This window comes from Archocentrus centrarchus, unplaced genomic scaffold (genome assembly GCF_007364275.1).
Source record: "Archocentrus centrarchus isolate MPI-CPG fArcCen1 unplaced genomic scaffold, fArcCen1 scaffold_48_ctg1, whole genome shotgun sequence".
NCBI lineage: Eukaryota > Metazoa > Chordata > Actinopteri > Cichliformes > Cichlidae > Archocentrus > Archocentrus centrarchus.
This window is the reverse complement of record NW_022060272.1, coordinates 263,119-287,219: the sequence shown is the minus strand read 5'-3', so window position 1 is coordinate 287,219 and position 24,101 is coordinate 263,119. Positions and strand designations below refer to the sequence as shown.

Sequence of the window (24,101 nt, the reverse complement as noted above, 5' to 3'; positions counted from 1 at the left end):
TGCTTCAAATGCTTATGTTGCAGAAAGATTTTAATGTTTCTCATCAAGAAGATCAAATCTGAAGAAAGTTTACATCACAGTGGTATGGTGTGACATAGAAAAAGAATACATGTTGAGCCAGAAATAAGAAAACCTGGTGCAATATAGCATGTTAAAGGTGGTCTTGGGTCTTGTAAAGCATTTAAGTTACAGTTGATCAGCGTCTCCTGCGACGCTGTGGTTTGGCCGTTGTCCCTGCCCCACATTCTGCTTTGCTGCACTGGCACGTCTCTACCATGGTGTAGCTGTGCTGCAGCTTGGTGCCATCAGTGCAGGTCAGCTCCACCTGCTGCACACTGGTGGTGGCCTCCTGGCAGCACTCACACTCGTGCATCATTGTGTTGGCTGCCACAGAGTACCTGAACACACACACACACAAAGACAGCAGCTATTGACATCTCCATCGACTACAGTAAAATATGATCGCTCTGCCTAATCCTGAGCACTCGCATACTGGGGTAAGGTTCAAAGGTAATGAATTTAATGTTGCACTCATAATTCTTTATACCAAGTGAATTTCCCCTACAGCAGATTTTTACCATGGGGGCTTCTAATAGTGCATTATTAACTAATAGCAATTTTTGCTACACAGTAAATTATGTTTAAAAACAATTTGATGAACCACTCACAAACAGTACACAGTGAAGAGCAAGCAATTAAATTAAGAAAACTTACTCTGGGGTTGGAATACTGAATTCTCCCTGAGTAAAGTAAACTTGCTGTAAGCGGCTTTTCCCATGTTAAAGTTCAAATAATAGACTCACGTTGACAAACTTCCACAGTGTCCAGCGCAGTACGTGAGGTTAACCGGCTGTGCGCTCTTGCAGCTGTTCACCTCAATGACCATCTCCTCGCTCCGGACCTCGCACACACTCCGGATCTTGCCTGGAACGCGACAGCAGTTACTCACACGATTCACAGTTCACAACTTTGGTCCTAAAATGTGTTTAATTATTTAGTCATGTAGCTTACAGGTTTTGCAACATCCGTTAGCATTAGTTGTCTCAGTGCCCTGAAGGAAAAAGACATTTCATATTGTTTGAAATGAACTGTGTGTTTCAGGAGAAAAACAGGAAATAATGTGATTTCTAGAGGTCTGATTAACTCACAGGTTCACAGTCCAAGGAGTTAAAGGGAGGACAAGTAGTCTTGGTTTCTTTGGTGACAGGCTGTCCATTGATCTCCTCACAGGTGTACTGCACACACTTGTCATTAGGAGGTATGTAAGAGCTGTTGACCTGTAAAATGTGAAGAGCAGAACCAAGTCAGCTGTCACAAACAGACCATCATCTGTAACACAGAGGGCCTGATAACTCGGTTTGATGTAGGTGTTATTAAAGCTTCTTGTTGGTTTGGTTTTGACAGTTTTAGCTTTAAATTTATAAATATTGAGTTTTCAGGTTGTAAATTGCTAATCAGTGAAAGAACAAAATGGAAAAAGGGAGCATTACTATGTGCTAATGCTCTTATTCGCTGCTGGTTGCAGTACTGACCTCGATGACGTGCACCGTCACGTCGTCAGGTGTGGTGAACATGCAGCTCGTCTGAACACATGTTCCACAGCACTTTCCTGATTCAGTCACATATTTGTAACCCTGCAGACAGAGAGAGGGGCAAGGTGAATGAGAGTGAGATTTGTAAAAAAAAAAATGAGTGTTTGTGTGTGTGTACCCAAGTGTGCTGGAATATGCTCCTGTTATTCTGTAATGTACTCTTTATCACTCATTGCTGTCCTGTAATGGATAGGGTATAGACAGAAACTACATTTGCCCCTATTTCTGATTTTAGTTTATTGCATACTTTTCACTAAATGTTTCAGATCAAACAAGTTTTATTAGACAACGATAACCCAAGTAAGTACAAAATGCAGTTTTTAACTCCATAATTTCATGAATAAAAAAAAAAAAAATCAGTTCTTGTTCCTTAGTTCATCTATTAAAACATCCATTCATCCATTTCCAGGGTCATGCTGGGGGCTATCCCAGCTGCCACAGGGTCAGACGGGTCACCAATCTGTCGAGGGGCTAACAGAGACATACATACAGACAACAACCTAACCCCCCACTAACTGCATGTCTTTGGCCTGGAGGAGAACATGGGGAGAACATGCAAACTGATTCAAACCCAGGAGCATCTTGGCAGCAGTGCTTACCACCATGCCACCATGCTCCTCTGAAACAAGCTGTTTTAATTCTGCCTTTCAAGGTCACCCTGCCTGTAAGCCAACTTTTTATTGAATGGTTCCACCTCATTAAGTGGGTGTGTCCCAATTAGAGCTGTGCATCTGAGATGTCCATATTAGTGACACCATAGAAAGCTAATAGTAGCTTTCTGGCCAGCGTGTTCAGAGAAATCTGAAGCCTGAACTTCTGGCTCACAGGGATTACTTGTACATATTATGCTGACATCATTATTTGAAGCTATGGCTGTGTTCAATGTGAGCACCACCACTGTAACAGTATCCATATTACAGAAAATAAGAACAAGCAGAATATCTCTTTCACAAATTCATATCTATGGTCCCACTTGTTTGGTGCTATTGTACTGGACTGCTTATACTGTGAGATATTTCTCATTTACATAAGATCCCAGTTACTCAGGTTAGCTTGTGCGATGTGGTGTGACGATGCTCTTCTTTTTTTTGTGACAGTAATGAATGTGTTATGTGAGTTGGCATGTCCAGTTAATGAGCTTACAGCAGAACAGTTTGTGTTGCAGACGACAGGTGTGCAGGTAATGATGTTCAGCTTGGTGACAGGATCCATTTGGGGGCTACAGTAACATTCCTGGCAGGGCCCGGGCATCAAGGACTCTGATGGCGTTGTTGTTCCTCCAGCTCCTGATGGTGCTTCCGTTTGTGCTAGCATTGATTGTGCTTCTGTTGGTGCTTCCAGCGGGGGTTCTGATAGTGTTTCTGGCGCTGGGATCTTGGTACCAGGCTAAAGAATTGTATATTACATATTAATACCTTCAAGGAATCTTCCACAGTTATACTTTATTTATTTTGAGCGTTATAATTCAGAGGGTTATACTACAAAACAAGTTTCACACAGACAGGCTTTCTTTGAGTTAGCTGGCTTGACAAAACCTGAAACCTCAGCTGGAAATACTTTCTTAAGACAACAGCTGGAGCTTGTTTGATGAATGATGGAAAACCACGTAGTGTGTCCAGAGTTTGGACTGGGTGCTTACCATGTACTCAGTCATGTTATAGACACATACACCTTTAGGAACTGCAGACACAAAGAGACATGAGTTTGGTTAATATTGAAATATACTGGATTAATGATCTGGTATGTTTAACATTGTACTAAACCACATGTCAAACTCAAGGCCAGTGGACCAGATTCGGCCCGCAAGATACTTTAATATGGCTATCATTAATAGCCTGCTGCTAAATAGCGCTCCCACCACTTATAATCCCACTATGCACTGCGACAGCTGCTGCACAGTTCAAGACCTCTGCACTAACCCATTTTCCAGCGTTGCCAATGACACATTGATCAGTGGTCAGCGGATAAAAACATTGGTCAGCACTTTTACAGTGACATTTAAACTAGTCTGACCTCCAAAAATGACCAAACGAAAAGTGGACTTTGTAAACAGTTGGGAGGCAACGGACCTGACATCGGAGGTAACCCCTGTCTTTTTTCTCCCACCTGCGATGTGCAGGGAAAAGAGTGGAATTATGTGATGGATGCAGGAAAAGATGCAGAGGGAGACCTGCACAGGTGAGCTGATGGTGCATCACTGCATCACGCAGCAGGAAACGCTGCGCAGCAAAGTCCTGAAGACAGAACGCGCCACGAGCACCGGAACACAGAGTTTACTTTATAAGAGGCAAAGGTTTTGGCCCGCAACTTAGACCGTGTTTCAATATTGGCCCATTCTGTGGTTGAGTTTGACACCAATGTGCTAGACTCACACAAGCAGAAGACAAGTACTGAAGAAGAAACAAGCATTTTCCCCAAACTGCGATTATTTGAAAAAAGCCTTCAATATGAGAATCAGCTGCAGCAAATTCATAAATTACCTTTCTTGAAACGAGGCTAGACTGACTGCAAATAGGAAATTGAAATCCCTAAAAATCCATTTAAGCATTTGAAACATGTATTTATATACAGCACATAGATCTCATATGTATGCAAACCTTTGATGAGAAATGTATGACATACAATATGGTACTGAAATTCACAATAACTGGAACACACAAGAAGGAAGACCGTTCTGTAATATCAAACCTTTTCTGGTGCGTTTCTCCAGAACATGCAGGTCTGTACTACATAATGTACAACAGCAGACAGAATAGGCTGGCAGACTAGAGTGACATACCACACGTGTAGGTAGGGCAACAGGTGCCACTGGTGATGCTCAGCTGGAAGCCCAGCAGGCAGGTGACAGGAGCAGGACACAGGTTTACATTGCATTCTGTTGCAAACAAAAGAAACGGGGTTTTTCAGAATGTGATTATGGAGATTTGCCAAATTTTGCCTTTGATGACAATAACTTAAAGAACCAAGACAGCAGTTCTGTGTGTTTACATGATTCAGTACAAGTTGGCATGAGAATTTGCTGAGGCCATCCTCCACACTGTCCAGTAAAACCAGCATGACCTGCTTCTTTTGGAGTTTTTGGATTGCTTAAGATTTCAGTACATTTAGTAAATTAGGCAGGCAGGACTGGGAACTTGTGGACAGACATGGTGAATTTCAGGTTAAGGAAAACCATATTTTTGTACTCAACGTAGTTTTCCTTAGACAAGACAAAGGAACTTTTTGATAAGTACATGCTTTTTAGACAAAAGTCTTTTGTTGAAAAAACTATTGTCTAAAAGCAATTGGAAAGAAATTACTATTCCCATGCTGAATTGAAAACATGGTGTTTTTGTTAAATACAAAGACAGTGTGGTCAACAAATCAATATGAATGCAGTTCAGTCTTTTTTTCTAAAATAATGATACCATGTTTTCCATGAAATTTAATATGTACATCAGTACAAGCACTGCTGATTCTGTGATCAGTGTTATTCACTGATCATGTGTGTGTTTAGTACAAACCGGAGATGCAAAGGTTCAGTAGGATGCAATTTCCCTTGTTAAGCATGAAGACTTGAACCAAGGGAAAAGATCTAACCTGTCTCTGGCAAACAGAAATGCCAATGTGCATATTTCCCAAAATGTTAAATAATTGCATTATGAAAGTGCCAGCCATGAGACCACCTCCAAGTGTTGTCTGACAGGTTCAGATGGTAGAGTGAGTTGTCTACCAATCAGAAGCTTTGTGGGTTTAGCACTTTGAGTGCTAAAACAAGTACACAGGCCCCATGTAAGCACCAGCCCATCGGCCAAACTCAGATTGCAAGGCACTCTGTATTTGGACTACTTTTTAACCACATATCCAGGATCACATAACAGATGAAACTTGGTTATAAGACACCAGTCCCAAGAAAAATTGATCTTTTCCAAAGGCAATTTTCACTACCATCAGTTGTCCATTTGATATCAACAGTGAGACAAAATTTAGTTGATATGATACTATAACTGACCACATGACTGTGTTGTGCAGCAGTTCACTGTATTGTTCACCAGTTGCTGGCCAGGCTCACTGCAGTTAGGGCTTTGTACTGACTGGCATTGAACAGGTTCACACTGGATGCTCATGGAATCCTTGTCACAGACACAGGTTTGGCAGTCACTTGTCCAAGTGTCACCCAGCTGGTTAAAAGAAACAGACCAGTTCAGACAAACATCTTATGCGCTGTTAAGAGTGCATGAACTTATGAGCCGAATCCTCACCTGTTTGGGTTTTCCATCTGGTCCAACACAACCTGAAAGTCAAACACAGACAGTAGCAGCTGATTTTGGGGGGAAAATATTCCAAGACCAAGTGAAATAAAGTGTTCTATAGAATCTCAACTTACCACAGGAGGTAACGCATGTATCATAGACTGTGTTGAATAAAGTGGTGCCATAAGGACAGAAGCAACCCTCCTTAGTATAGTTAGTGGATGCCTCTGCTTGGAACTGCTCGTTGTATCTGATGTGAGAAATTGAATCAGCATAACAAGGCACTGAGTGGAACGCTTTACTGATGATACAGACAAAACGTTACTCCCAAATACAGTAACAGCCTTTCATAGGACAAACCTTATGATTCTAAACCATTTTTTTAAATTAAAATATTCAATTAAGATCACTATCAAAATATTTTTCAGTGTTCTTGAGATATATCTCACTACGTCCACCAGGAACATTAAGCAAACAAAAAGCCATCACACTGATGTGATTTACACTACCTGTCATTGCATGTAGGCTCTACTGAGGGACCACAGGCCACGTACACTTTGTTGCTTGGACACTTGGGCTCTGTAAGATGGAAGTATGTTAAGAGCACATTTCTCAGAACCTCAAAAACAGTAGTTACTATTTATATCTCACCACAGAGCCCATTGGTAGCATTCCTCCAGTCAACACAGACTCCTTTATTAGCGCACTCAGTGGCATAAGCCTCCAAACTGGAGCAGCTGTTACTGCTACCATCGCAAACGTCAGACACACATGAGGTCACAAATGGTCCTCGGGGTACAACCGTGTGGCATGGTGCAAATAAACTAGAAGGGACATAAAAACCAGAGTATAATAGAAAAATAATCATACACATAATGTCCAAAAAATGTCTACATCTCTAAGATGACAGTTGGCTTATAATGGGCCAGTTAGTTTCCCCAGTGCTATCTTCCCCAGTGGATACAGTTATATCAGTAACCAGTTATGCTCTGCCACTTCATACTGCACTCTATAATTTTAGGAAATTTGCAGTGCTGCTTTACAGGCTTGCAACTTGCCATTGAATTGGAAAGAAAATACCGCTACCAGTGCCGCATACCTCACAGCAGTGACGTGCAGTCAGGGGAGGCAGGTGAGGCACGGCCTCACCTGTCATCGTGGAAATATAAAATTAAAAAATAAATTAAATGGTTATATTCATTCAGTGATTTGTATTTTAAAGTTCTTTTCCATTTAACTACACCATTTTTAGATTAGTTTTTTCAAAATCGCTGAATTTTTGCATTTGCCGGTCAAATACTAAGAGACGAACGGTGAGGCACCAGCCCGGCGAGCCGCACCACGGATTGCGCAATCCGTGGTGCGGCTCAGTATAGTCATTGCCAATGACTACTAACTGTGCTGGCATGCTATGCAGTGAGACCGGATTACTTTCCGGTCTCACTGCACTTTTACTATATGAACTAAATTTCCATATTTTAGCTGGTGTATATAATGCACAGTTTATTTTTTGTTTTTTTCATTAACAACTGTATGTGTGTGTAATGCATTCTTGTGTTGAGCGATCATGAAACTGCTGCGAAGAGACACTAGGTGAGGCACGCAGTTCTCGTGCCTCATGGTAGGGGGCGCTGGTGATCCCAGGGACTCTACGACTCCTCGGCGGCAAGCTACCATAAACAGTTAGCAAGGCCAGTTAGTTTTTCCTGTTGCTTGGCCTTATGTTCAACATGGAAGATTACATAACTCAACTGAAAGAATTTTCTAAACTGGACTTTCAATCGAAGCAGAAGATAATAATTAAAGGAAGACCAACACCGGAGCTAAAAGGTTTGCTTCAGACTATGTTAATGTTAAACAAAACAACTGTTGCCAATCAAATGGTGAATAAGCTATATGTTTGTAAATCTGATGTGATGACGTCAGTGCCTCACCAGTCACGACCCTCACCGCACGTCACTGCCTCACAGCATACTATTGTACAGGTGCAGAAGCAGCACGCTGTTCTAGCTACATAAAGAACTGGATGAACAGTTCATGGTTTCCTTTACCTGCTGGTTAGTAGATCACAGATAGCAGGTTTGCAAGCAGGTTGTGTTGAGGATGGGGCTTCTGATGTGGTCCTGGGTGTGGGCTGGACTGTGGGTGTGACACAGGGTGTATCTGGGACCTGCCACAGGCCTGCAGTGTCTGAGCAACTTCCCACCTGGCCATTTGGAGAACGACATTCATTTGCCTGGGAGTTATCACACGTACCTAGTAAAGGAAAGGCAGTAGAATGAAACTAGAGCAATAAGCCTAAAAAAGAAACTAGCTGTTTGTAAAAGTATGTCTGATCAATATAAGAGAATTTCTGGCATACAACTTTTTTTTTTCTATTTAAGCTTCACTCTTATGAAGTTGGTGAAGATTGTACATATATTTCTTTACATGGGGAGTAACATTGACTTGACTTCAGACTTATATTGGTTTGGTTGGAGTTAAAATTTGAGAATAAACATTTTTCAGCTGCAATCAAAGTATTTTGCTTTTTTTACTTCCTGAGACCCAAGTTCTTGTTTAGGATGCCTTTTTAATTTCTCCTAGCTGTTTGGGATTAGTTGGATCTGATGAGTATAAAAAGTAAGCATGACTCTAATCTGGAACTGCAACAGTCAAGTATGGTGTGAATTCGTCCCGTTATGGCAGTGAAGCAGGAACTGTTTAACTAAATGTGTGACAGGCATCATGAATTCAATATACCAGACAATTTGAAAGAGACTGTGTGCATATACTGAAGCTTGGTAATAACTTATATTTCATGTATATGTTCAAGTCAACCAAAGTATGCTGAGGAATCCTTCCTGGAAATTCCCCGACAAGCTTTCTCATCTATATTTGAATTGGATTGGATTTTGGATTTTACATTTGCAGCAAACAATCTTTTTTTTTTTTTTTTTTTAAAGTAAAAGGTTTTTACACATGAAGAAATAGCTCAAAGAATTTTATGCAGCCCTCAAGTGCCATTTGATTACAAATGGCCGTGACATCTATTCTTTCATGATTTGGCTTGCTAGTGGTCATTTGTTTAGGGTTGGGGTAAAGGTCAGGGAAGAAGTGTTCTCATAACTTACCACACTGTCCTTCTGTGTTTCCCCCAAAGAGGGAATAGGGAAGGTCAATGCTCAATGAAGAGCCTGAATAAACAATTTTTGTGCTAATGTCCTGTAACTCCAATGTGATGATTACATCTGTGCTAGTGATGTGCAGGTCAGAATTCTTATAGGGAGGATAGATGCGCTTCTGATTGACAAACACCTGTAGGTAATAACACAAAATGCATTAGAGAATGCTGTGAAACAAGTGTAACATCAGTTATGCTATAAATCATAATATATAACCATTGCTCTTGAAACTGTTAATAAAAGTGAAAAACAGCTGTCTTTGTCAAGTTGAATTGTTGCTTACCACGTTAGTTGATATGCCTGAAGACATAAGCTGAGTCAAAACTACCGTGAAGGATTTGTATGCAACAGTAAGAGCCATGGGACAGAATGTACTGTCTGATGAATCACAATCATGATTAACTATAATAGTCAGGTTATATTTAGCAATAATCTCTTTGACCAGGTAGTAAGAGCAGTTCTTGTTGAAATCGTAGGATTTTCCATCAAATGTCAAGTAGTGGGACCCTCCCCACACATCGCACACACCTGCAGGGTGAAAATTGTGTATAGAAATTTTAAGCAAGAATGGAAAGGGGAAAAATATACAAGTATCATAAGTCAAAAAAATAAAAGATATACCATACAGACATGCACACATGCCCATATACATCAATAAATATATCCCAAAAATAAAGAATAAAAATGTGTTTTAAGGTGTACTTTAAAAATGTGCAAGGCCTGGGCCAGCCTAACATGGGGGGTAACTCATGCCACAATTTAGGGGGTTATGGCTGAGAAGGCTCCTTTCTTCATGATTCCTTGACAAGGTTTCCTGTTGCAGACACACTGAAGAATCCCCACAGAAGTAATGCACCGCTGTATTTTTTACTCTAGCCCTTTCATGCATAGCGGTCACTACAGTTTACGGCTGTTCAAAGCTGTTCTCTTGTATATGCCTGTGTTTTGTTGTTATAGTTGCATATCAGTCAACACAGTGGATGCTTGTGCATCATCCCATACACTGCTACCGATTGGCCAGTCATGGGGAGTTGCTTTTTTTATTTTTAGTTGTTATTTGAATGTATTTAACAGAATCAGGATTAGTTAATATTAGCAGTAGTGACAGTGGATCTGAGGATGCAATATCATTTTCTGTTATTGGTGTGTTAAATACACATTTCTGTGGTTGAAAAGTCAAATGCATGGTGTCCAGCTGAGTGGACATATTTGTAACTCCATGAAAAATAGGTTCATAAAGAAAATTTTAATTGCATTTTTTTTCTTGCCTAAAGAAAAGTTTTTGTACTGTGTGTAATTTGGAAGATAGCCCTCATTTTTAACTTAATTTTGCAAGCTTTGAGCATAAAAAAGTTAAATCAGATCACTGCACAGCAGTGGTTTGAGTTGTGGCTCAATAAAAAGGTCAGTATTTCAGGGGACTCCGGTCATTTTTGTTTTTTCTGAAATAATTCCATTATTTTATGCCAATAGACATAATTTATGCTTTCTAAAGAAAACTAGTGTGTTTAGAAATGTTATGTTGAAAAGTCCTTCCTCTGTTTAAAAAAAGCACAAAATTTTGACTGGATAATAATTTTTTCCTCACCTGGTTTTTTTTTTTTTATACTATACACTATTCAACTTACATTCACATTCATTGTGAAAGCAGCATCCATTATCATCATAGATCCTGGAAACTCTGCGTCCATTGGCACAGATGGGTTGCTGCACAGTGGGACAGACTGTTGGCATTGTTGTAATCGTTCCATTAGTGCACATAGCTGTAGTGCAGTTGCCAACATCCCAGGAGTCTCCATTCTGAAAAATGATTGAAAAACTAAAAAAAGTCATTTAGGAAACAGTGGGTTTATTAAATAATACACTGTCTTTCAAGTCTATTTTCATAACCTCAAGGGGTACTGTGGGGTGGGAGCAGAAAGAGCACATTATGAAACATCATCAGGGGCAATATACATAGCTGCTTTTACCCAGTTTAAACAAAGAGGTTTTTGCATTAAGGCAAACTTAGTTTGCAATCCTGTGAAGAGTTTTGTTTGGCATTTCAAACATACAGAATATACACAAACTCAAATACTGTATATTAAACTATGTAGTCAGAACAGATCCCCATAGGGAAAAAACATATTTTGGAGTAAAAAAAAAAAAAAACATTTGTGTGTGCAAAAATTGGTGAGTTTTTGTAAATGTTCAGGGGGGTCAAATTTGTGATCATATACTCCGAAAAATTTGTAGGAATGAAGGATGCTAACGATCTCAATTAGGCTTTTTACAGTGACCCCCATATATGGGCTTTCAGAAAGGGTTAGACCTGACCAACGCTATTATGGGGTGTTATGGGGTCCATTGTCATTGACCTTTTTTTCATTTGCAGGCTAACCAATACAATAGGCTCCTTGTCGATCCCTTCGGGAGGCTTGGGCCTAATAATTTCTATTGAGAGCTCCAGTAGATTTTGTTTGTGTACACTACAGGCTGTTCTGAAAATATAAGGTGCATATTTGTGTTGAAATGTAGGGAATAAAAGAGTTGTCAGAAAAATAAATACTCAAGTACAATTCTATTTATTAAGTACATCAGTTTGCTGAACAAATTGTGACCTGTTTATTTATTCATTAAAATTCTGCTGCCAGACGTATGCTCTTTTATGTTTGTGTTTTACACATATCTAAATTATGGTGCTTAATTGTGTGGGGTTTTATTGTTTCTTTTTTTTTGTTTTTTATTATGATGTTAAATCTGTGACATGACAATAAAGCTAAATCTAAGTCACCAGATAACGTTACAAGTGCATGGAAACAAAGGGCCCTAACCTGAGTTCAAACCAGAAACATTCTTGCTATGAGGCAATTGTGCCAACCACTGCACCACTGTGCCACTGCATTTCTTTCCTGTGACTGATCACTGGTGCGCCAAGCTGGGCCAGTGATCAGCAAATCAAGACCAAGACCACACTCTCTACTGGGGATGTACCCCCTTTACTGTACCATCTCTCAACTGGCTCAAACATTCACCAAAAGATCACATAGGTAAGTGGAAAACTAGATATACTGGTAAGTCAAACATCAACACCACCAAAATACAGCCTTAAAGAATTAAACACAAAAGCCCAGACATTACTCCCACTAATGAATAAAAACAAATTTAACTATATCACACCTTTCTTGGTGGATACTCATCATTGCAATCAAGGGAAGCTGGAGTCGATGAAGCTGTTGATGTACTTGAAGAAAAGCTGGAGGTAGGAATAGTTGTGATCAGAGGAACTGAGCTGGAACCTGTGGCCTTTGTAGTGGTGCTGGATATTGTAGTAGTAGGGTGTGCAGTAGTGCTGGGTATTGGTGTTATGGGACATAGATTGGATTGTGTCTCAATTTTACAAGATACATTGCAATATGCAACATAGCACCACCCTAAGCCATCAGTGACATTGTACACCAAGTCCCCTGTGGAAAAAAGAAAATCATTAAAGAAAACTGCACAAAAATTAAGTAATCATTAACACATTTTGTAAATAATAAAAAGAATGTGTGAAAATTTACTTCGAAGCAAAATTTTATGAGAAATCTTGGAGTCATTTTTAACAGGATATGTTCTTCAATACACATTTTAAACAAATTTGTAGGACTCGTTTCTGAAACATCCTTTCTCAGACTGATGCTGAAAAGCAAATTCATGCATTTATTACTTCTATGCTAGACTATTGTAATTCATTATGATCAGGCTGTCCTAAAAGCTTGACCTCATAGTACCATATCACACATATCACACTGCTGGCTTACTTGTGGTTCCTAGGATACTTAATAGTAGAATGGGAGGCAGAGCCTTCAGCTTTCAGGCCCCTCGTCTGTGGAACCAGCTCCCAGTTTGGATTCATGAGACAGACACCCTCTCTATTTTTTAGATTAAGCTTAAAACTTACCTTTTTGATCAAGGTTAGTTAGGGCTGGATCACGTGACCCTAAGCCATCCCTTAGTTATGCTGGTACAGACCTAGACTCGTTGGGGTTTCCCATAATGCTCTGAGTGTTTCTTGTAATTCACCTCTTTTTACTCAGCTTATACAACACTGCACACTTAATCATTAGTTATTATTGATCTCTGTCTCTCTTCCACAGCGTGTCTTTAGTCCTGTCTCCACTCACCAGCAACCCAATGGCAGATAACTGCACCTCCCTGCACCTGGTTCTGCCAGAAATTTATTCCTGTTAAAGGAGTACTTCCGTCCCACTGTCAGCAATTGCTTTCTCAAAGGGGGTAGTTTTGACTGTTGGGTTTTGTCTGGAATTATTGTAGGGTCACCTTGAGGTGACTGTTTGTTGTGATATGACACTAATTGAACTGAATTGAATTGAACTGAATTGAATTGAATTGAATCAGACTCTAGTTACTCACATTTTGGAGTGTTTAATAAATTTGGTCAAGGGAAATCAATCTGAAACATAAACAGGTTGGTACTGTATCACGGCCGACTATTTTGGCCTTTGTTTCCTCCTCACAGTCACCCAGATGGCCTAATTTCCTGGCTGCTCAGGAGGACTGGCTGGGGGATAACTAAATGGGGCTAAACCACTTTGATAGCTGAGGACTGGCTGTTAGGCTGGAAAGTTAGAATGGTTAAAAAGAGAATTTTAATTTAGAACTAGATGATAAATGAATACTTTGGAAATTAAAAAAACATATGTGATCTCCAAACAACTTCTGTTGAGAATTAAAGAAATAAAAACACAATGATAAAAATGCAAAATAACCTACCAGGAAAATGTGAAGTTCCGTTGACAATGCAGACACATGATGTTGATGTTGTAGGAAAGGCTGACGCAGAAAAAACTGTGGTTCTGGTTACTGTGGGGGTTGCACCAGCTGTGTAAACAGTTGTGCTGCCTGGGAGTGTCTGTGATACAGGACCAATAGAAGTTGTACCGCTAGCTGTTACGGTAGATGCAGATGGTCTTGATGTTACAACAGTGGGTCCCTGGCCTGTTGTTTGAACACCTGGAACTGGGGTAGATTTTTCAACAACAGCTGTGGTAGAGGATGTTACTGGTCCCGATGTAACTATTTCTGATGGTTTTGTTGTCACAATTGTCAGTGTTGTAGCTTCTGAAGCTGTTGTTCTTACTTCTTGGGCTCCTGTTTGTATAGCTGTGGTGAGAACTGCTTTTGTAATTGCAGTACTGACAGATGGTCTTGATGTTACAACAGTGGGTCCCTGGCCTGTTGTTTGAACGCCTGGAACTGGGGTAGATTTTTGAACAACAGCTGTGGTAGAGGATGTTACTGGTCCCGATGAAACTACTTCTGACGGTTTTGTTGTCGCAATTGTCAGTGTTGTAGCTTCTGATGCTTTCCTTTCCGTAGTTGTAAATGATGTTCCCTCTGTCCTGGTGAAAGGCCCTGTTGTAGTGGCAGTACTCACAGATGGTCTTGATGTTACAACTGTGGGTCCCTGGCCTGTTGTTTGAACGCCTGGAGCCTGGCTGGTGGTTTCAACAACAGCTGTGGTAGAGGATGTTACTGGTCCCGATGTAACTACTTTTGATGGTTTTGTTGTCACAATTGTGAGTGTTGTAGCTTCTGATGCTGCCGTTTCTGAAGGAGTAGATGTTGCTTCTCATGTGGTGGTGAAAGGCACATTTGTACTTGAAGTACTGACAGATGGTCTTGATGTTACAACAGTGGGTCCCTGGCCTGTTGTTTGAACGCCTGGAGCCTGGCTGGTGGTTTCAACAACAGCTGTGGTAGAGGATGTTACTGGTCCCGATGTAACTACTTCTGACGGTTTTGTTGTCGGAATTGTCAGTGTTGTAGATTCTGATGCTTTCCTTTCTGTGGTTGTAAATGATGTTCCCTCTGTCCTGGTGAAAGGCCCTGTTGTAGTGGCAGTACTCACAGATGGTCTTGATGTTACAACAGTGGGTCCCTGGCCTGTTGTTTGAATGCCTGGAGCCTGGCTGGTGGTTTCAACAACAGCTGTGGTAGAGGATGTTACTGGTCCCGATGTAACTACTTTTGATGGTTTTGTTGTCACAATTGTGAGTGTTGTAGCTTCTGATGCTGCCGTTTCTGAAGGAGTAGATGTTGCTTCTCTTGTGGTGGTGAAAGGCACATTTGTACTTGAAGTACTGACAGATGGTCTTGATGTTACAACTGTGGGTCCCTGGCCTGTTGTTTGAACGCCTGGAGCCTGGCTGGTGGTTTCAACAACAGCTGTGGTAGAGGATGTTACTGGTCCCGATGTAACTACTTCTGATGGTTTTGTTGTCGCAATTGTCAGTGTTGTAGATTCTGATGCTTTCCTTTCTATTGTTGTAAATGATGTTCCCTCTGTCCTGGTGAAAGGCCCTGTTGTAGTGGCAGTACTCACAGATGGTCTTGATGTTACAACTGTGGGTCCCTGGCCTGTTGTTTGAACGCCTGGAGCCTGGCTGGTGGTTTCAACAACAGCTGTGGTAGAGGATGTTACTGGTCCCGATGTAACTACTTTTGATGGTTTTGTTGTCACAATTGTGAGTGTTGTAGCTTCTGATGCTGCCGTTTCTGAAGGAGTAGATGTTGCTTCTCTTGTGGTGGTGAAAGGCACATTTGTACTTGAAGTACTGACAGATGGTCTTGATGTTACAACTGTGGGTCCCTGGCCTGTTGTTTGAACGCCTGGAGCCTGGCTGGTGGTTTCAACAACAGCTGTGGTAGAGGATGTTACTGGTCCCGATGTAACTACTTCTGATGGTTTTGTTGTCGCAATTGTCAGTGTTGTAGATTCTGATGCTTTCCTTTCTATTGTTGTAAATGATGTTCCCTCTGTCCTGGTGAAAGGCCCTGTTGTAGTGGCAGTACTCACAGATGGTCTTGATGTTATAACTGTGGGTTCCTGGCCTGTTGTTTGAATGCCTGGAGCCTGGCTGGTGGTTTCAACAACAGCTGTGGTAGAGGATGTTACTGGTCCCGATGTAACTACTTTTGATGGTTTTGTTGTCACAATTGTGAGTGTTGTAGCTTCTGATGCTGCCGTTTCTGAAGGAGTAGATGTTGCTTCTCTTGTGGTGGTGAAAGGAACATTTGTACTTGAAGTACTGACAGATGGTCTTGATGTTACAACTGTGGGTCCCTGGCCTGTTGTTTGAACGCCTGGAGCCTGGCTGGTGGTTTCAACAACAGCTGTGGTAGAGGATGTTACTGGTCCCGATGTAACTACTTCTGATGGTTTTGTTGTCGCAATTGTCAGTGTTGTAGCTTCTGATGCTTTCCTTTCTGTGGTTGTAAATGATGTTCCCTCTGTCCTGGTGAAAGGCCCTGTTGTAGTGGCAGTACTGACAGATGGTCTTGATGTTACAACAGTGGGTCCCTGGCCTGTTGTTTGAACGCCTGGAGCCTGGCTGGTGGTTTCAACAACAGCTGTGGTAGAGGATGTTACTGGTCCCGATGTAACTACTTTTGATGGTTTTGTTGTCACAATTGTCAGTGTTGTGGCTTCTGATGCTGCCGTTTCTGAAGGAGTAGATGTTGCTTCACTTGTGGTGGTGAAAGGCACATTTGTACTTGAAGTACTGACAGATGGTCTTGATGTTACAACAGTGGGTCCCTGGCCTGTTGTTTGAACGCCTGGAGCCTGGCTGGTGGTTTCAACAACAGCTGTGGTAGAGGATGTTACTGGTCCCGATGTAACTACTTCTGATGGTTTTGTTGTCGCAATTGTCAGTGTTGTAGATTCTGACGCTTTCCTTTCTGTGGTTGTAAATGATGTTCCCTCTGTCCTGGTGAAAGGCCCTGTTGTAGTGGCAGTACTCACAGATGGTCTTGATGTTACAACAGTGGGTCCCTGGCCTGTTGTTTGAAAGCCTGGAGCCTGGCTGGTGGTTTCAACAACAGCTGTGGTAGAGGATGTTACTGGTCCCGATGTAACTACTTTTGATGGTTTTGTTGTCACAATTGTGAGTGTTGTAGCTTCTGATGCTGCCGTTTCTGAAGGAGTAGATGTTGCTTCTCTTGTGGTGGTGAAAGGCACATTTGTACTTGAAGTACTGACAGATGGTCTTGATGTTACAACAGTGGGTCCCTGGCCTGTTGTTTGAACGCCTGGAGCCTGGCTGGTGGTTTCAACAACAGCTGTGGTAGAGGATGTTACTGGTCCCGATGTAACTACTTCTGATGGTTTTGTTGTCGCAATTGTCAGTGTTGTAGCTTCTGATGCTTTCCTTTCTGTGGTTGTAAATGATGTTCCCTCTGTCCTGGTGAAAGGCCCTGTTGTAGTGGCAGTACTGACAGATGGTCTTGATGTTACAACAGTGGTTTCTTGTCCTGTTGTTTGAATGCCTGGAGCCTGGCTGGTGGTTTCAACAACAGCAGTGGTAGAGGATGTTACTGGTCCCGATGTAACTACTTTTGATGGTTTTGTTGTCACAATTGTGAGTGTTGTAGCTTCTGATGCTGCCGTTTCTGAAGGAGTAGATGTTGCTTCTCTTGTGGTGGTGAAAGGCACATTTGTACTTGAAGTACTGACAGATGGTCTTGATGTTACAACTGTGGGTCCCTGGCCTGTTGTTTGAACGCCTGGAGCCTGGCTGGTGGTTTCAACAACAGCTGTGGTAGAGGATGTTACTGGTCCCGATGTAACTACTTCTGATGGTTTTGTTGTCACAATTGTCAGTGTTGTAGCTTCTGATGCTTTCCTTTCTGTGGTTGTAAATGATGTTCCCTCGGTCCTGGTGAAAGGCCCTGTTGTAGTGGCAGTACTCACAGATGGTCTTGATGTTACAACTGTGGGTCCCTGGCCTGTTGTTTGAACGCCTGGAGCCTGGCTGGTGGTTTCAACAACAGCTGTGGTAGAGGATGTTACTGGTCCCGATGTAACTACTTTTGATGGTTTTGTTGTCACAATTGTCAGTGTTGTAGCTTCTGATGCTGTCGTTTCTGAAGGAGTAGATGTTGCTTCTTTTGTGGTGGTGAAAGGCACATTTGTACTTGAAGTACTGACAGATGGTCTTGATGTTACAACTGTGGGTCCCTGGCCTGTTGTTTGAACGCCTGGAGCCTGGCTGGTGGTTTCAACAACAGCTGTGGTAGAGGATGTTACTGGTCCCGATGTAACTACTTTTGATGGTTTTGTTGTCACAATTGTGAGTGTTGTAGCTTCTGATGCTGCCGTTTCTGAAGGAGTAGATGTTGCTTCTCTTGTGGTGGTGAAAGGCACATTTGTACTTGAAGTACTGACAGATGGTCTTGATGTTACAACTGTGGGTCCCTGGCCTGTTGTTTGAACGCCTGGAGCCTGGCTGGTGGTTTCAACAACAGCTGTGGTAGAGGATGTTACTGGTCCCGATGTAACTACTTCTGATGGTTTTGTTGTCGCAATTGTCAGTGTTGTAGCTTCTGATGCTTTCCTTTCTGTGGTTGTAAATGATGTTCCCTCTGTCCTGGTGAAAGGCCCTGTTGTAGTGGCAGTACTGACAGATGGTCTTGATGTTACAACAGTGGTTTCTTGTCCTGTTGTTTGAATGCCTGGAGCCTGGCTGGTGGTTTCAACAACAGCAGTGGTAGAGGATGTTACTGGTCCCGATGTAACTACTTTTGATGGTTTTGTTGTCACAATTGTGAGTGTTGTAGCTTCTGATGCTGCCGTTTCTGAAGGAGTAGATGTTGCTTCTCTTGTGGTGGTGAAAGGCACATTTGTACTTGAAGTACTGACAGATGGTCTTGATGTTACAACTGTGGGTCCCTGGCCTGTTGTTTGAACGCCTGGAGCCTGGCTGGTGGTTTCAACAACAGCTGTGGTAGAGGATGTTACTGGTCCCGATGTAACTACTTTTGATGGTTTTGTTGTCACAATTGTCAGTGTTGTAGCTTCTGATGCTTTCCTTTCTGTGGTTGTAAATGATGTTCCCTCGGTCCTGGTGAAAGGCCCTGTTGTAGTGGCAGTACTCACAGATGGTCTTGATGTTACAACTGTGGGTCCCTGGCCTGTTGTTTGAACGCCTGGAGCCTGGCTGGTGGTTTCAACAACAGCTGTGGTAGAGGATGTTACTGGTCCCGATGTAACTACTTTTGATGGTTTTGTTGTCACAATTGTCAGTGTTGTAGCTTCTGATGCTGTCGTTTCTGAAGGAGTAGATGTTGCTTCTTTTGTGGTGGTGAAAGGCACATTTGTACTTGAAGTACTGACAGATGGTCTTGATGTTACAACTGTGGGTCCCTGGCCTGTTGTTTGAACGCCTGGAGCCTGGCTGGTGGTTTCAACAACAGCTGTGGTAGAGGATGTTACTGGTCCCGATGTAACTACTTTTGATGGTTTTGTTGTCACAATTGTGAGTGTTGTAGCTTCTGATGCTGCCGTTTCTGAAGGAGTAGATGTTGCTTCTCTTGTGGTGGTGAAAGGCACATTTGTACTTGAAGTACTGACAGATGGTCTTGATGTTACAACTGTGGGTCCCTGGCCTGTTGTTTGAACGCCTGGAGCCTGGCTGGTGGTTTCAACAACAGCTGTGGTAGAGGATGTTACTGGTCCCGATGTAACTACTTCTGATGGTTTTGTTGTCGCAATTGTCAGTGTTGTAGCTTCTGATGCTTTCCTTTCTGTGGTTGTAAATGATGTTCCCTCTGTCCTGGTGAAAGGCCCTGTTGTAGTGGCAGTACTCACAGATGGTCTTGATGTTACAACAGTGGGTCCCTGGCCTGTTGTTTGAACGCCTGGAGCCTGGCTGGTGGTTTCAACAACAGCTGTGGTAGAGGATGTTACTGGTCCCGATGTAACTACTTTTGATGGTTTTGTTGTCACAATTGTGAGTGTTGTAGCTTCTGATGCTGCCGTTTCTGAAGGAGTAGATGTTGCTTCTCTTGTGGTGGTGAAAGGCACATTTGTACTTGAAGTACTGACAGATGGTCTTGATGTTACAACTGTGGGTCCCTGGCCTGTTGTTTGAACGCCTGGAGCCTGGCTGGTGGTTTCAACAACAGCTGTGGTAGAGGATGTTACTGGTCCCGATGTAACTACTTCTGATGGTTTTGTTGTCGCAATTGTCAGTGTTGTAGCTTCTGATGCTTTCCTTTCTGTGGTTGTAAATGATGTTCCCTCGGTCCTGGTGAAAGGCCCTGTTGTAGTGGCAGTACTCACAGATGGTCTTGATGTTACAACTGTGGGTCCCTGGCCTGTTGTTTGAACGCCTGGAGCCTGGCTGGTGGTTTCAACAACAGCTGTGGTAGAGGATGTTACTGGTCCCGATGTAACTACTTTTGATGGTTTTGTTGTCACAATTGTCAGTGTTGTAGCTTCTGATGCTGCCGTTTCTGAAGGAGTAGATGTTGCTTCTTTTGTGGTGGTGAAAGGCACATTTGTACTTGAAGTACTGACAGATGGTCTTGATGTTACAACTGTGGGTCCCTGGCCTGTTGTTTGAACGCCTGGAGCCTGGCTGGTGGTTTCAACAACAGCTGTGGTAGAGGATGTTACTGGTCCCGATGTAACTACTTTTGATGGTTTTGTTGTCACAATTGTGAGTGTTGTAGCTTCTGATGCTGCCGTTTCTGAAGGAGTAGATGTTGCTTCTCTTGTGGTGGTGAAAGGCACATTTGTACTTGAAGTACTGACAGATGGTCTTGATGTTACAACTGTGGGTCCCTGGCCTGTTGTTTGAACGCCTGGAGCCTGGCTGGTGGTTTCAACAACAGCTGTGGTAGAGGATGTTACTGGTCCCGATGTAACTACTTCTGATGGTTTTGTTGTCGCAATTGTCAGTGTTGTAGCTTCTGATGCTTTCCTTTCTGTGGTTGTAAATGATGTTCCCTCTGTCCTGGTGAAAGGCCCTGTTGTAGTGGCAGTACTCACAGATGGTCTTGATGTTACAACAGTGGTTTCTTGTCCTGTTGTTTGAACGCCTGGAGCCTGGCTGGTGGTTTCAACAACAGCTGTGGTAGAGGATGTTACTGGTCCCGATGTAACTACTTTTGATGGTTTTGTTGTCACAATTGTGAGTGTTGTAGCTTCTGATGCTGCCGTTTCTGAAGGAGTAGATGTTGCTTCTCTTGTGGTGGTGAAAGGCACATTTGTACTTGAAGTACTGACAGATGGTCTTGATGTTACAACTGTGGGTCCCTGGCCTGTTGTTTGAACGCCTGGAGCCTGGCTGGTGGTTTCAACAACAGCTGTGGTAGAGGATGTTACTGGTCCCGATGTAACTACTTCTGATGGTTTTGTTGTCGCAATTGTCAGTGTTGTAGCTTCTGATGCTTTCCTTTCTGTGGTTGTAAATGATGTTCCCTCGGTCCTGGTGAAAGGCCCTGTTGTAGTGGCAGTACTCACAGATGGTCTTGATGTTACAACTGTGGGTCCCTGGCCTGTTGTTTGAACGCCTGGAGCCTGGCTGGTGGTTTCAACAACAGCTGTGGTAGAGGATGTTACTGGTCCCGATGTAACTACTTTTGATGGTTTTGTTGTCACAATTGTCAGTGTTGTAGCTTCTGATGCTGCCGTTTCTGAAGGAGTAGATGTTGCTTCTTTTGTGGTGGTGAAAGGCACATTTGTACTTGAAGTACTGACAGATGGTCTTGATGTTACAACAGTGGGTCCCTGGCCTGTTGTTTGAAAGCCTGGAGCCTGGCTGGTGGTTTCAACAACAGCTGTGGTAGAGGATGTTACTGGTCCCGATGTAACTACTTTTGATGGTTTTGTTGTCACAATTGTGAGTGTTGTAGCTTCTGATGCTGCCGTTTCTGAAGGAGTAGATGTTGCTTCTCTTGTGGTGGTGAAAGGCACATTTGTACTTGAAGTACTGACAGATGGTCTTGATGTTACAACTGTGGGTCCCTGGCCTGTTGTTTGAACGCCTGGAGCCTGGCTGGTGGTTTCAACAACAGCTGTGGTAGAGGATGTTACTGGTCCCGATGTAACTACTTCTGATGGTTTTGTTGTCGCAATTGTCAGTGTTGTAGCTTCTGATGCTTTCCTTTCTGTGGTTGTAAATGATGTTCCCTCTGTCCTGGTGAAAGGCCCTGTTGTAGTGGCAGTACTCACAGATGGTCTTGATGTTACAACTGTGGGTCCCTGGCCTGTTGTTTGAACGCCTGGAGCCTGGCTGGTGGTTTCAACAACAGCTGTGGTAGAGGATGTTACTGGTCCCGATGTAACTACTTTTGATGGTTTTGTTGTCACAATTGTCAGTGTTGTAGCTTCTGATGCTGCCGTTTCTGAAGGAGTAGATGTTGCTTCTTTTGTGGTGGTGAAAGGCACATTTGTACTTGAAGTACTGACAGATGGTCTTGATGTTACAACTGTGGGTCCCTGGCCTGTTGTTTGAACGCCTGGAGCCTGGCTGGTGGTTTCAACAACAGCTGTGGTAGAGGATGTTACTGGTCCCGATGAAACTACTTCTGACGGTTTTGTTGTCGCAATTGTCAGTGGTGTAGATTCTGATGCTTTCCTTTCTGTGGTTGTAAATGATGTTCCCTCTGTCCTGGTGAAAGGCCCTGTTGTAGTGGCAGTACTGACAGATGGTCTTGATGTTGCAACAGTGGGTCCCTGGCCTGTTGTTTGAATGCCTGGAGCCTGGCTGGTGGTTTCAACAACAGCAGTGGTAGAGGATGTTACTGGTCCCGATGTAACTACTTTTGATGGTTTTGTTGTCACAATTGTGAGTGTTGTAGCTTCTGATGCTGCCGTTTCTGAAGGAGTAGATGTTGCTTCTCTTGTGGTGGTGAAAGGCACATTTGTACTTGAAGTACTGACAGATGGTCTTGATGTTACGACTGTGGGTCCCTGGCCTGTTGTTTGAACGCCTGGAGCCTGGCTGGTGGTTTCAACAACAGCTGTGGTAGAAGATGTTACTGGTCCCGATGTAACTACTTCTGATGGTTTTGTTGTCGCAATTGTCAGTGTTGTAGATTCTGATGCTTTCCTTTCTGTGGTTGTAAATGATGTTCCCTCTGTCCTGGTGAAAGGCCCTGTTGTAGTGGCAGTACTCACAGATGGTCTTGATGTTACAACAGTGGGTCCCTGGCCTGTTGTTTGAACGCCTGGAGCCTGGCTGGTGGTTTCAACAACAGCTGTGGTAGAGGATGTTACTGGTCCCGATGTAACTACTTTTGATGGTTTTGTTGTCACAATTGTGAGTGTTGTAGCTTCTGATGCTGCCGTTTCTGAAGGAGTAGATGTTGCTTCTCTTGTGGTGGTGAAAGGCACATTTGTACTTGAAGTACTGACAGATGGTCTTGATGTTACAACAGTGGGTCCCTGGCCTGTTGTTTGAACGCCTGGAGCCTGGCTGGTGGTTTCAACAACAGCAGTGGTAGAGGATGTTACTGGTCCCGATGTAACTACTTCTGATGGTTTTGTTGTCGCAATTGTCAGTGTTGTAGCTTCTGATGCTTACCTTTCTGTGGTTGTACATGATGTTCCCTCTGTGCTGGTGAAAGGCCCTGTTGTAGTGGCAGTACTCACAGATGGTCTTGATGTTACAACTGTGGGTCCCTGGCCTGTTGTTTGAACGCCTGGAGCCTGGCTGGTGGTTTCAACAACAGCTGTGGTAGAGGATGCTACTGGTCCCGATGTAACTACTTTTGATGGTTTTGTTGTCACAATTGTGAGTGTTGTAGCTTCTGATGCTGCCGTTTCTGAAGGTGTAAATGATGTTCCCTCTGTGGTGGTGAAAGGCCCTGTTGTAGTGGCAGTACTCACAGATGGTCTTGATGTTACAACAGTGGTTTCTTGTCCTGTTGTTTGAACGCCTGGAACCTGGCTGGTGGTTTCAACAACAGCTGTGGTAGAGGATGTTACTGGTCCCGATGTAACTACTTTTGATGGTTTTGTTGTCACAATTGTCAGTGTTGTAGCTTCTGATGCTGCCGTTTCTGAAGGAGTAGATGTTGCTTGTCTTGTGGTGGTGAAAGGCACATTTGTACTTGAAGTACTGACAGATGGTCTTGATGTTACAACAGTGGGTCCCTGGCCTGTTGTTTGAACGCCTGGAGCCTGGCTGGTGGTTTCAACAACAGCAGTGGTAGAGGATGTTACTGGTCCCGATGTAACTACTTCTGATGGTTTTGTTGTCGCAATTGTCAGTGTTGTAGCTTCTGATGCTTTCCTTTCTGTGGTTGTAAATGATGTTCCCTCTGTCCTGGTGAAAGGC

At 42.8% G+C, this 24,101-nt stretch overlaps 1 protein-coding gene across 1 annotated transcript; it reads right to left on the bottom strand.

Annotated features, from left to right (window-relative positions):
* Window positions 1-22: 22 nt before the first annotated feature.
* Window positions 23-23,363, bottom strand: LOC115777282 (intestinal mucin-like protein). The gene is made up of 23 exons (XM_030725128.1): window positions 23,346-23,363; window positions 23,039-23,237; window positions 20,807-20,979; window positions 20,432-20,630; window positions 13,744-13,917; window positions 12,148-12,434; window positions 10,617-10,788; window positions 9,272-9,516; window positions 8,938-9,121; window positions 7,876-8,080; window positions 6,476-6,648; window positions 6,334-6,403; window positions 5,959-6,074; window positions 5,834-5,865; window positions 5,584-5,752; window positions 4,372-4,467; window positions 3,232-3,272; window positions 2,736-2,978; window positions 1,533-1,634; window positions 1,149-1,277; window positions 1,012-1,051; window positions 804-924; window positions 23-398 (listed from the first exon to the last, which is right to left on the bottom strand). Exons 1-23 carry the CDS (start codon window positions 23,361-23,363, stop codon window positions 197-199), a joined length of 3,390 nt encoding a protein of 1,129 aa, XP_030580988.1. The 3' UTR covers window positions 23-196.
* Between the last annotated feature and the right edge of the window lie 738 nt (window positions 23,364-24,101).

Excerpts from the sequence above, each read along its gene's own strand:
- LOC115777282 (XM_030725128.1), bottom strand. Across the intron at positions 10,789-12,147 it reads ATGAGTATCCACCAAGAAAG|AATGGAGACTCCTGGGATGT; the intron begins GTGTGATATAGT and ends ATCATTTTTCAG. Across the intron at positions 3,273-4,371 it reads TTGCCCTACCTACACGTGTG|TTCCTAAAGGTGTATGTGTC; the intron begins GTATGTCACTCT and ends TTGTGTCTGCAG.